This window comes from Eurypyga helias, unplaced genomic scaffold, assembly GCF_000690775.1.
Source record: "Eurypyga helias isolate BGI_N326 unplaced genomic scaffold, ASM69077v1 scaffold7361, whole genome shotgun sequence".
Taxonomy (NCBI): Eukaryota; Metazoa; Chordata; class Aves; order Eurypygiformes; family Eurypygidae; genus Eurypyga; species Eurypyga helias.
In genome coordinates, this window is record NW_010231871.1 from 133,035 (window position 1) to 146,146 (window position 13,112).

Sequence of the window (13,112 nt, forward strand, 5' to 3'; positions counted from 1 at the left end):
CCAAGGCCAGGCTGGATGAGGCTTGGAGCACCCTGGCCTAGTGGAAGGTGTCCCTGCCTATGGCAGGGGGGTTGGAACTAGATAGAATCATAGAATCATAGAATGGTTTGGGTTGGAAGGGACTTTAAAGATCATCTAGTTCCAACCCCTTTAACCAGATGACCTTAAAGGTCCCTTCCAACCCTAACCATTCTATGATTTTACGATTCTCTCTTCTTCTCTAAATTCATAACCCTACAGGTCTCCACTTAATCTCTTTCACTTCATTCCAAGTTGATGCACTTTTCTCCCACATCCAAACAGCCTTATCCCTGCTCCAAACCTACCTCCTTTCCCATACCCCGTCTTTTTCCCACCTCCTCTTCTCTGTTTTTGCCCCACAAGACACCATCTCATTCCTTGTGGAGAGGCAAAGTGACACTTTCAACGGGCTCCTATGTCCTCCTTCGCAGATCCGCTGCAAGGTGGAGCGCACAGCAGAGTATGCGCAGCAGGGGAAAAGAGAGGTACGCTGCAAAGCCGCTGCTGAGGGTGTTTGATGTCTTATGAACTGGAGAGCACTGCTCCCTCCAAGACCTCACTCTGCTCGCCTTCGAACTAGTGGGAGAGCATCTGGCTTAGGAGATGAACACAAGCCTTCCTCAAGCACAGAGTGGAACAACAGCTGCTGAACAGAATAACCATAAAGTATTTATCCGTGACAGCCGTGGTCTTGAGCCAAGAGTCCTCATCCTGCCCCTGCGTCGTACGCACACCTACAAAGTGGTGCCCAGGCAGAGATCATGCACAAAGGGAATTGTCCTCTCCAGCAACTAATATGCCACATCTGAGGTTCTTAAACACACGGTTTACTTTAGATGTGGTACAACAACAGTTCTTCACTGCTAATACATCTGTTCTCTTGCTCCGGAACAACACAAATACATGTCAAACAATGGAAATCTCAGCCAGAGCAACTACCAGCATATTGCATAAATCATTTTTCCATTCAGTGTCTATTGTGTTTTTAGGCTCATCCCAGTTTTCAGCACTGTGCCGATGCAGGTTCTTTGCTCAAGGACCTTAACGACCAAAATTAATTCTCTTCCAGCTTACGTCAATGAAACTCACTGGTGCAATAAACACAGTAAAACCTGGAATACGCTAAGCAGCCATGCATGAAACAAGGAATGGCTGATTAGTAAAAGCAGAGAGTGTTAGAAAGGTGTTCTTTTGCTAAAATCAATAAATAAAAGTCAACTGGGTAACAGAATGAAGAACTAAGCATTGCTGTTAACCCCACGCAGAGTTGCACATGCTCACATGCAGCCACAGACGCACATTGACAAGCAGCAGTAGGTAATTAACAACCCCAAAGCCTCACCTACATCATTCTGTGCAAGAATTCGACGACCAGAACCATCCAGGTTTGCGCTCTCAACCACCGACGTCTTGGCGTCGCACCAGTACACCTTGTCAGCTAAGTAGTCGAGAGCTATTCCGCTAGGCCACACCAGGCCAGTGCTGGCTATAACCCGGCGATCGATGCCTTCTAATGAAGAGCTGTCAATCCGGGGATTGACCCCCATGTCAGTCCAGAAGAGTCGCCTTTAGAAAACAAAATGCATACAGAAAGTCCGTAAGTAAATGTTTGCCCTCCTCTCCATGGAGTTCTTTCAAAGCAGAGAGATCAGATCAGAGCAATACAGGCACATGAGAAGTGTACACTTTAAATATATTGGCTGCTGATGGAATCCCCACTCTGTTCATGGGCATAAAACCTTAGAAAAACAACCTCTCCTGCCTGTGCTAACTGCCAAGCCTTCCTGCCCAGACAACAGACGATGGTGCGTTAGGCAGCCCCTTGTCGAAACAACGGTATAACAATGCCAGAGGGAACCAAAATTACCCACCACCCACGAAAAGCAAGCAAGAGGCCTCAGGTTATTTTGGTTTTAAAACATAAACCAATGCCAAGCCCAGTCTCTTTTCTTCTTTTAATAAAATCATGATTCTCAGGGTTTCTCGCTCGAGTCCTGAGTGTTACTCACTGAGCGCTTACTCTTTTACGAAGAACAGTGCACGATGGCCACTTAAAATTGAGGTAGGCAAACACACAAATTACTTCTGAAGTTTGGACTCCAGCCTTCTCAGGCATCAGCTGCCTTTGCCAGGTTTACTGAGATAACACACAGATTCACTCTGGTTTATTTACATGAGCAGTTTTGCTGTAACCAATGCAGGGACCAGTGTTATCAAGTCTTAATTATGTCTCATCTCTCTTTAATGCTGTCTTTACAATTATGGACATTGCTATGATGTTTGTTCCTTTTTTCACCATTAAACTTCTAATAAGGAAGGTTTTAGAGATGTTTTCTCCTCCCTTTCCCCTCGTAGCCTTTGACTCTACCAATAATTCTAATAAAAAATCTCCCTGAACCTGCCTGTTCTTAAATGTTTTCCTGCAACATGTCTCTTCCATGTTCAACCTCCACTGAAAGATTCTTTCAGGTCTTTTATGTAGACAGTGAAGCTAACAAAACACCCTCCCCAGCTCGGCTTCACTCACCAGTACTTAGTTACAGCAAGATATGAGCATTAAAAAAATTTTAAAAAAGAAAAAATCATCAGATTTAAACCCATCCTACCACAGGCATATTGACTGAAATCCAGGGGGCTTTGCCTTTGATTAAAACGGCCCGAATTTCATCAAGTTTAAACTTTCCAAACCCATTTGATCATCTCAGCACTTGATCAGAAGATAAAGTGCATTTAAATCAACAAAACTCCGCAACAGTAGATTCGGTTTAGTTGCCTCAGAAACTGAAATGTGGCCAAAAAAATCCTTTATAAACACCACTGGGCAATAGTGACTACCTTTTTCACACTAACAGATATGGAACCATCAGCATTTGCAGTGTGATGCTTACAACTCTCAGGCTGACTTCAGTCCCTTGCACTACTCTTTAGCTTAAACCACACACAGTATCTTTAATACCTCTTCTAAATCTGTGTGAGAAATAAACACATCCCAGCTCAGAAAAGAAACCCAGTGATAAAGCATTGCTGTTCACACAACTCTGCAGGGCAATGACTATCCCAACATGAGACTAATCCATTTTTTGACTGCCAAAAAGTCAAGGCTGGCATGCTCATTTTTAAAAAGCCCCCCCAAATATGACACAATCAACCAGGTTTATCAGTCCTTACTTGGCAAACGGGTGAATGGCAATCCCTCGGGGCTGGGAGATATCCTCCCAGATGATCATTTTTCTTTGCATTCCATTCAGATTGCTCCTTTCGATGCATGCCCTCCTGCAACACACACAGCATGGTTAGCTCCTCTCTAATTTCTTTTTAATTACCTTCTCAGGCAGAACGTACTAAGTTTTTGTACTGCTTTACTTCAGAACAAAGCTGTAATAAATAACTTTACAATGACAGGGAAAAATCCCGCTGATGTAGGACATCTAGTTGTTTTATCAACAAGTAATTCATGTTACAGTCTCATCTGGTCCAGGGCACGATGATAAAATACCTGCTGCTCTGTGGGAGTCATGAAATTGTCCTTTTTTGGGCAAATAACGAGTTGGAAGTATGATCACTAATGGATCAATGTTAGCTTTAAAGGGAGTCAGGAGGAAAGCAAGCTCCTAACTGAATGGCATTATCCAATGTATAAAGAATTTGTTTTTAAATGGTACTTTTACATATAATTTTTCATCCAGAAATCTCCAAGCATTTCACATTGTATCTATTTCACAGGAAAGAATGAAGCTAAGATCCTCATGATCACTCCTAAAATCTATGGCAGGGTCAAGTATAGAATCTACGTTGCCAGCCTCCCAGTCCAGTTTCTCCCAGAAAACTGTACTTACTGTTACAAACTCCACCTCACCAAACACATATCAGCCTCTCCCTGAAAGCAAGCCTACGGCCTTCCGTGCCCACCTGAACCTACAACAAAAGGCCATGCCCAGATGGAAGGAGAAATATTTTCGTGCAGATGTGGAAAATGAACAGCTAAACGCAGCGGTGAGTGAGAAGGAAGTGGCAGACACCAATTCACAGCTTCACCCTTGACCCTTGTCCTATGGAGACGAGCACCCCGATTTCCCATTTCGCAAGAAACGCTGGCATATTTATCTGGGAGCACAATCGTGTAGACAAGATTGTACCTCACGGAAAGGAAGTGGACTAAGAGTGGATTTAAAGGGGAGAAGGAGGGCGCTGTGTACTTTCAAACCCATTTTTTATTAACTAATAAATAGTTAGTTATACTTCAGGTCATACTGAAATGTCCTGATTGCTCTTCAAAGAGCCTTCGTCATGTGTTTGGATGTGACACTGCCTTTCCCCAAAGGTGATTTTGTTTCTCTCTGCACGTGAGGCTAGGTATCAGCTGACATGTGGAGTCATCTTGCTTGCCAGTGGCTATCCTTCTTTTATCAGAGATAATTGACAAAGACTTTCTGTTAGCTTCAAGGGGCACAATTCTGGCTGTCAACAATGCTGACTTCTGGCCAAGATGTACTCGGTCCAGTAATACCCATTATTTTTATATATATATACAAAGATAGACCTATATATACACACATGCAGTGTATGTATATAAATACGAGTGCATACATATATATATTCACACGTGCATGTGCACAAACAGATACGTATACATGCAGTACATGCTTTAGATTCCTGGCCACTGTGTCCAAACCCTTGCTTCTTGGAAAGACAAAGATAAAAATACAATAGCAGACTCAAAGCGATCTTCCAACATTTCAGTTTTAAAGAAACCTTCCAACTGTATATATTCAAGATTACAGCTACCCAATCAGAACGTGAAGGGTTACTGAATTTAGAGGGATATCTCAGCTATTTCTGTATCATCAGTCATTTATTCCAAATATCTTATGGCGTGCTTCAACATAAATGCACTGCGGAGCATGTACCCTCTGTCTGTCCAATACAATTTACGGTTAATCCAGTCCACAGCGAGGCCTTCGGGTATATCTATAGCTTCATGAATAACTTTTTCACGATTTGAGCCATCCAGATTTGCTCGTTCTATCCATTTCAAGGCGGTGTGGGCAAAATAAATCTGGGAAGAAATAACAGATGAGGTGCTATTAGTTCCCATCTCACTTCTGGCTCTATTTCCCTTGTCTAAAATAACTTCATCATCTTGAAACTTCCCTGAACTGCTTCTTCACAAAAAGCTGCGCAGGTAACCTGTGATCCCCAATCAAGCAGAAAGGCACTTATCCTTCAACCAGGATGACTCCTACCGGCAGCTTGTGCTTAGCTGTAAATCCTGGTTGCCCTAGATAGAGCCCTCTAAATATCCCGCGGTTGTGTCTCAGCGAGCAGCTCCCTCACGTGATGCGCAGCTGAGGAAGCAGAAGTAAGAGCAGGCAAAAAGCAGCATGTTACCAATTCACTGGCTGCTCATTTTAAAAAGGGGGGAGTGGGGAGAAAAGAGTAGCATGTGTGCTAAGGAGCTGGGAAGGGAAAAGGAGTCAGACAATTTGCTCTTATTTTTCCCTCCTTAGCCTGCACATCTCTTATTTTTTTACCATGTGTGTGTTCTGTAAAAATCTAACTTTTCCAGAAAAGACTTCTCAGTTTTGGGTCAAAACAAAAGTTCTCTGCTGGTGGGGAAACTAGGTTTGAGTTTTCCATGGATGAGGAAAAATAATGTCTTGTATTTGATACCCATAGGGAGCCCAGCACTGTATGGCAGAACTATGTACCAAGAAATGCTGAGGCTTTCTTTGCAAAAGGTAGCAAGGAAGCAAATAACTTTGTTTTGCTGTTAATCACGAGGCCAAACAAAGCAGGAGGGAGATGATGGGTGTCAAACCAGCTAATTCAATTACCATGGGTGCGCAGGGTGATGCTGGGCTGGTTTACCTCGCACCTCAGTTCTGCACCCGCAGGACTGGGCTGCTGCAGCTTCCACTGTGCCATCCAGTACCCTTATTTTTACACTTTTACTACCTATTTATAAGCCTGCTTGTGGGAAAAAAAGTAACTGCCACAGAAGGTTCAACGAAGCAGAGCTGAACTATTCTTCCCAGCTCTGCAGAGCACTGGGATGTGGCCACAGAGACAAACAGCTCTTTTTGCAGAGCTGACTCCCGTTTCCAACAGCAATATCTTGTAACGTGAGGAATACATTTCCTAAGAGCCTTAAACCCAGCGAGTGTTCAGCAGTTTTGTTCAACAGTGTCAGGACATGGGAAGTAATTCTTGTTAAGTTTATGCCTACACTTTGTAGGGATGGTGGCATGTAGCTGTACAGAAAAACAAAATATACTGATGCTTTTACAGCTACCCAGCAAAATAAATCCCACAATGTATTTCCAGAAAAGAGTAGTGAAATCTTAAGGGAGAAAACTATCAATTACACATAAGTTCTCTGAAAATGAAATCGTCCCTGAAGTGAATTTAGAAATTCAAATTCTCTGTGAATTAACCATCTACAAACCACATTCAATCGTTAAGTAAAGGAGGAAAGGCTTCAACACGTGTTGAGCACCCCGTACCAGTTGTGCTCTTGGACAGGCGACCAAACAACGAGCAGCACAAGTAATCTGGATCACTGACAGCAGAAAGGTTAAGGCACATGAAAGCCCAATCCATTTGTCCTTGCAACACTTCAAAATCCTCTCACTTTTAATGCCTTACCTTATTTTCCACCGGGTCAGAGTCCAGTGCTAAGACTATTCCCATCTGCCAGTCAAGTAAACTTGCATAATCTGTTCCATCAAAACTGATCTGGCGGATATCTTGGCCATTTGCAAATAACAAAAATGGCTTAGGACCTGGTGATGGAAAATGGCACGTCTGTTAATTCCACGAGACTCAAAGTGATCTCCAGCCTGCATCACTACCTGGCTAACACTGCCAGAAACAGTAGAAGACAAAATGAGGAACAGAAGCACGAAGAAACGAAGGTCCTTGTCCTACATTCCACTTGCCTCAGAAGTCAAAGATAAATGTGAATGTAGTTTTTCAGTGCCTTGCCCAAGATCAGCCTCGAAATCTGTGATAAAGGCAGTCACCAGAATACTTGACTTTTGCACGAGAAGCCTTTCACAGTAAAAGCAAGAAAAACGCTGTCCTCCAAAAAATAAAACTTTTCCCCTATTCCTGAAACAAATCACAAACTTCTTGTTCCTCCTCTCTCTCATGCAGTTGATTGTACCTTCTGGGGAAGGTCCTTAACAGGCTATTCCCTGCCCCGTGCTCCAAATGGAGACACCTCAACCCCAATTCTGTAACACTGGGCAGAAACTGCACCCATGTTGATCTCAAGGCCCAAAACCCTGAATACTGCAGGTAGTCCTCCGCCGTTCAGGAGCCCAGAAAATGAGTAACAGACCAAACCATCTTTGCAGGAGACTGAGCCATATACTGGTGCTTGTTCTGGGGATATTCCACAACGGGGTTTTCTTCCAAACAACTAATACCTCCCAAGTTTCACAAAGTAAAATAAAACCAGTGCAAAAATGGATCCCAGCTATGCAATACGCTGTAAAAAACTCTTGTTTTTGCTCGTGTTGGCAGAAATCAGCAGGCATGCCAAGATACCGACCTATAGCAGTGCAGTGCTTTCTGTCTCGCTGAAGCTTATATCCAGGAAAACAAGCACACTCCCAGGAGAACGGGCTTAAAGATGAACATATCTGGCTACAGCCACCATTATCTGGAGATGTACAACCTTAAAGAGAGCATCTGAAAAATTTAACTTTGCCATTCCAAGAAGAAAAAACAATACATCAACATCAGAGGTATAAGCAAGAGAATGATTCACTCTGCTTAGGCTTTCTACAGTGCAAAGCATCCCAGTGACTGATGGATTTACGGAAAGGTCTCCTGAAATAGTGAAGTGAAAGAAAAGTAGTAGTCAAATTATCCCAAGCTTTTCCTGAAAATTCACAGCCCAAGATGGGAAGGTGAGGGGATGGGGTGTGAGATATATGAGGAGGGCTTCCATGTGTTCGTTATTTCAGAGAACTCCTTCTCCCATGCAAATCTCATCCCGTCTAAAAGAGGAACAAATTTTATCAGGCTTCGCACTCCACGCAAAGAAACAGCAAACTAACACCATTCTCTCCCCAGAAGTTAATTAGGCTACAATGGTGAATTGTTATTTTCTAATACAACAAACCAAGATTTCATAAAAAAAGAAACTATTACTTCTTCTTGGAGTTGTACTGTGGTTATAAACTCAATGCCAACCTGAGCTTACTCAGAGGAATGTCCCCAGCAAAACAGCCACGCTGAGTGGATCTGTGTATACAGGACAGTCCGTCAGCACTGTTGACACAGGAGGGATGTAAAAGGAGAAGGGGATTTTTCAAGGTGTAAGGCTGGCATTAATGGAGCTATCTTGACCCCTAAGACTGAAAAGATACATTTGAAACGCTACAGTCACCTGAATTTGGAAAGCTTGCTGGGATGGGGTGTAGCAGCTTCAAATATTCAGACTGCAAAAATTCCATTTGTGTGTAATTAGATGAAAATGATGTAATTAGAGTGACTCTGAACCTGGGTGGCACAACGCCAACGAAGTCATTTTCAGATCTCACCCCAGCCATAATTTTGCACCTGTGTTTCCCCTCAACTCTAAGTTTTAGATGTCTCCTGCAACAAACAGCTGGGAGATGCCTTGATCTGTGCTGACCACAAAAGAATTCGGCCTGCAAACATTGGATGTTGCTGCTCAGAAACGTCTATAAAAAAAATGAAGATGAATATTGCTCATCTCAGCACTCAAAGTGCCCAACACTCCATTGTCTCCTATCTTATACAATCATTTATCGCTGTGCAAAATGAGTGTGAAATGCCATCGTTCACTTCTGCCTCTCAGTGCCAAGAACAACGAGTTTGGCAGTCACTACAGCTAGAAAAACCAACGTTACTCACCCGTGCATGATTTGCCATCCACATTGAGTACAGAACCTTCAGGACAGAAGCAAACAGGCCCTTTAGATGTTTGAAGGCAACCATGGCTACATTTGGTGTCGTTACTTGTACAGGAAATTAGCTCTACAGTCAGTTAAAGGAGAGAAAAAAAAAAAATCCTTAAACGATGATGAAAATTTTTACTAAACTCCCCAAAAGGCATGTTAACACTTTCTTAAATAGCAAAAGAAAAAGAAAGAAAGAAAAAAAAGGCAAAAATTAAAGGTGTGATATTGAGCGTTCAACACTTCTGATACCTTTCTGGGGCTTTTTTTTTTTCCAAATTTTTTTCCCACCCTCTCCTAATTATAGCAAAGGAGAAAGCCCACATTGCTGGATCCTGAAACCATTATACTGATCAGCTTCAAATTTTACAAAATGGTATGAAGACATATAGGGTGTTGGAACTAGATGATCTTTAAGGTCCCTTCCAACCCTAACCATTCTATGATTCTATGACATGTTATCAAAATACAAAGAATTCAGAAAAGTTTCATTTTGACATTTCATCAGAAATAGATCAAGTTTTGAACACTGTAAGGAAGTTACACTGAAAGAATAAGTATAAAACACAGAGAATGAGAAAAAACTACTTTCCTACTACTCCAAGCATAACAGAAATGAAAACAGGAGATGAACCTTCCAGAAATAAAGCTGTTCCTTAGTGAAAATTTTTGAAGCTGTAGGGGCAAAACCAGTTGAGGACCTGGCAATAGCTTTCCTTTACTTTCCATTACAATTGTTGGAGTGCAAACATTTTTGGGGAGTATTCCTTTAATGCAATTTCACAGGATATCCTCCTTCTCCCTTTGGTACTGCAGTGCTGCATCTCTTCGTGCCGATCCTAGCGCCATATGCCAACTGCCGCTGGAAGACTGGAACTAACGCAAGTTTCCCACAGCTGCTGCTTTACGTCAGTGGTGTACGCTGGCTTAAATGGTGCACAGCGATTGCAAACATTGCTTCTCCAGGGCAACTGCACTCTGGGCTGGATTGTTCTAACCCTGTAAACGTAGCGAAGAGGGTCAAGAAACTGGTCTCGTGCTTCTGACTAGAGCTTGTGGCTTTAGACGAAGAGGTTCGCGCTTGGAGGACAAAACGTCTGGTCAGTACATGTACTTCTCACCTTGCATCGCTCTCCAGTTGCGTAGATGGTGACCTAACTACCCTGTGCTGCAGTTGTTAAGGGGTTAAACTGTCCACGCTGCAGCCCTAGCCCACCTTGGAAAAACACTTTCTATCTAATCTGAGCCACTCAAGGTGACGTGGAGTTGAAGCTGCTCACCCAGGATAGGACTGAGTTGCACCGTGCCTATGTGTTGTTGCGCACACAAAAGGATATCCCATTTCCCGATAACCTCCGGCTGCAGGATGCCCATGGGTCTTCTGTCACATCTGGCTGCCTTCTGCAGCTGTCACGCACTCCCCAGACCCCACGTTTGGGTGACTGAATCCTACCCCTGGCTCCCTCTGAACAGAGAGGCAGAAGTGACTCCTGGGGGTCTACAATAGGTTGACTGCTAGAGGCTCTTGGACTCTGCTAGCCTCCAGTAGTGATATTTAATATAGCCTAGGTCTGATCCAGCCAGGATGCAGACTGAACTCACCGGTGTGCACTGGCACTTCTACTCATGGCATACACCAATGTTTTATTTCCATGGAACCAAGGGAGAAGGACCCTTTGCTTATGCCTAAATTTCACTTAATTATGAAATAGAAAAGTGACCGGGATATCCCAAGACCTCAAAACTTGGAGGCATTTCACGTTTTCTGTTCTAGACTTAATTTAGAAAGGCTTAATTAATTTGGAGGCTGAACATACACAATGCTACAGAAAGGGAGGACAAAAATCTTCACGTCTGACTCCTGTTGTGACTAAATTAGGGCACTTGAATCTTACTGACAGACAGATCTTGGGGTTTCCCCTCCAATTCTCTGTGTTCTATGCATTTAGTTTATTCACATTTATTCAGCTTCACAGAGCTTCCCGTTTTACGTTACACAGATAAGTTCTCTCAGGCACACTTCTTATACATGATTTAACTGATAAAAGAAAAAAACATCCCACAAGTGCAGCAGCACTTGAGAATAAACATCTTGATAAGTATTTCCATGTGTCTTATTCCCTGTAAACATATGCACATGCATGTAATTTCATTAATTTCACGCACATTAGCAATGCTATCAACCCTGATCTGAAGAGAAAAAAAAAAAAGAAGATGCCATAGGACTGCTCATTCAGAGACTGTGCAAATGGTTATGCTGGTTAGACAGAGTGAGCCAAATTCAGAGACCACATTTAAAAAGATGTAAATGCTTATCCACCCGGAATGTGCCACCGAGCCTAATCTGAGCAGAGTCTCTCTCGGGACCTGACTCTTTGGCTTTGCTCCTGAAGAGGTTCACACTTAATTTCTCACGTGTAACTTACACCTCCTTAAACCTGACATCTGCATTTGGCTCACTCAGTTTAAGCTGATCCTACTTACATAAGAAGGGATTGGAAGCGAGCAAAACTTTCAGCAGTTCCAGTGTTAAATGAGGACTCTGCCCAGTATCATACTGGAGGTGTTTATGCATCACTGCTACTTACCGTGGCACGTTTTCCTGTCCGGCAGCAGAACAAAACCTCTTGGGCAGGTGCAGTAATAGGAACCAGGGATGTTCACACAGCCCAAAGTGCAGCCGTGATTCCAGAAGCCACACTCATTGATATCTGCCAAAAGAAGCACTTGCTGCGTCAGGATAATGTCAACAACCAGTGTCAGGGAACTGGATTAATGAACCAAACTAACAGTCTTCAAGTAGTACCTCTTTTCCCACTTATTTTACAAAAAAAAAAAAACCCATTGCTCCTAATAAATGTTAAAAAAGCAAGTTTGCAGGCCTTACTCAAAAAAGCTTTAAAAACCTTCTACTCAGGCTGCATGTGTCCAGCACACAGGATGTTCAAAACTTCGTCTCCCCATACAGAGTCCAGTGCCAGTTAAATCCTGTGTGCACCCAAAACAATTCACATTAGACACTTTCTTCCAACAAAAATTCTTTAACATTAAATTCTTGGCTTCAACGTGTCTTAAGTAAAATTCTCACAACACGGAAGTGGCTTAGAAGCTGAAATTCAGAAGCAATTCCAGCGAATTTCCCGAGAAATGGATGGCTGCTGCTCAGGCAGGTCTGAAAATCCCATAAACGATGATTTTTGATGCATTTATGTCTTTTTAAATCTGGTCTTTGGTGAAAAAGCTGCTTCCAAAAGTGATATGTTAACTATTACTAATAGCAATGTCAGATTTTTTATTAAAACAGTCCAAACTAGCACATTTAGAAGCACGTTCAGATTTTGTGTCATTTTTGAAAGTGGGATTTAAGACAGTCATCTTGTTTCAGGATTTTTCGATGTTTCACCTTTGTTGATGTATGTGTTTTAATTTTTATTTTAAAAAAATTAAATAAGCACCCATAAGCATGTCTACTTCTCTGAAGCTCTTTTATCTACTGGGGCTAAGACCAAGACTTCTCACAAGAATGACATTTGTCACATTTTCCTAGGTCTCCTTTCAGACTATTTCAGACTATTTCAAAATCAGGAAGAACACAAACCTGAAATGGCACAACTAGAATCTTTAAGACCTCATAGTGTTTTTTTCATACTCAGGATATGAGTAAAGTAAAAGAACAGAAGAATTTTTTCATCTGATGGAATAAAGCTGATGGGAGATTCATGTATTACCTTCACAAAACTGTTTGTTTCGACTTAAAATAAAGCCACTGGAACATTTACACCGATGACTTCTTGAGTCTGGCCTGCAGATTCTTCTTCTGCACTTTTCTCTGTTCGAATCACAGGTTCCTTTTTCTGGAAGAACAAATATAGTGTAAATGTAACGGAGTTCTTACCACATCAACCTTCAAGGAGAAACTGTTTGGAGCAAAGATACTCCACTGAGATGTGTTGTTGTCTCAACAGTGACTTGCTCAACCTGAAGAACGTTTTACCATTCGAAAATAACTTCTATTATTTTCTGTTAGTAAAATCAGGCCAAAAAGTCACCATAAAAATTAAAGTACTTGGAAGACTAAGAGTAGGTCTATGCAAATAATCATTTCTAGCTCTGAGCCAGCACAAGCAGATCTAGAGAGAGCTTGAAGTAGGGGATGGT

The 13,112-nt window shown here is 42.3% G+C and overlaps 1 protein-coding gene across 2 annotated transcripts in view; it reads right to left on the reverse strand.

Annotated features, from left to right (window-relative positions):
* EGF (epidermal growth factor) overlaps window positions 1-13,112 on the reverse strand; it is a 62,497-nt gene that overhangs the window by 23,430 nt on the left and 25,955 nt on the right. For both annotated transcript variants that reach the window (XR_727960.1, XM_010161249.1), the window contains exons 7-14: window positions 12,683-12,808; window positions 11,543-11,665; window positions 8,911-9,033; window positions 7,577-7,702; window positions 6,667-6,803; window positions 4,929-5,077; window positions 3,190-3,294; window positions 1,364-1,587 (exon numbers count right to left, since the gene is read on the reverse strand). Coding sequence is in view for 1 of the 2 variants with exons in the window: in XM_010161249.1 (XP_010159551.1) it covers window positions 1,364-1,587; window positions 3,190-3,294; window positions 4,929-5,077; window positions 6,667-6,803; window positions 7,577-7,702; window positions 8,911-9,033; window positions 11,543-11,665; window positions 12,683-12,808 (1,113 nt within the window). In the remaining variant the exon portion in view is untranslated. The remainder of the gene's footprint in view (window positions 1-1,363; window positions 1,588-3,189; window positions 3,295-4,928; window positions 5,078-6,666; window positions 6,804-7,576; window positions 7,703-8,910; window positions 9,034-11,542; window positions 11,666-12,682; window positions 12,809-13,112) is intronic.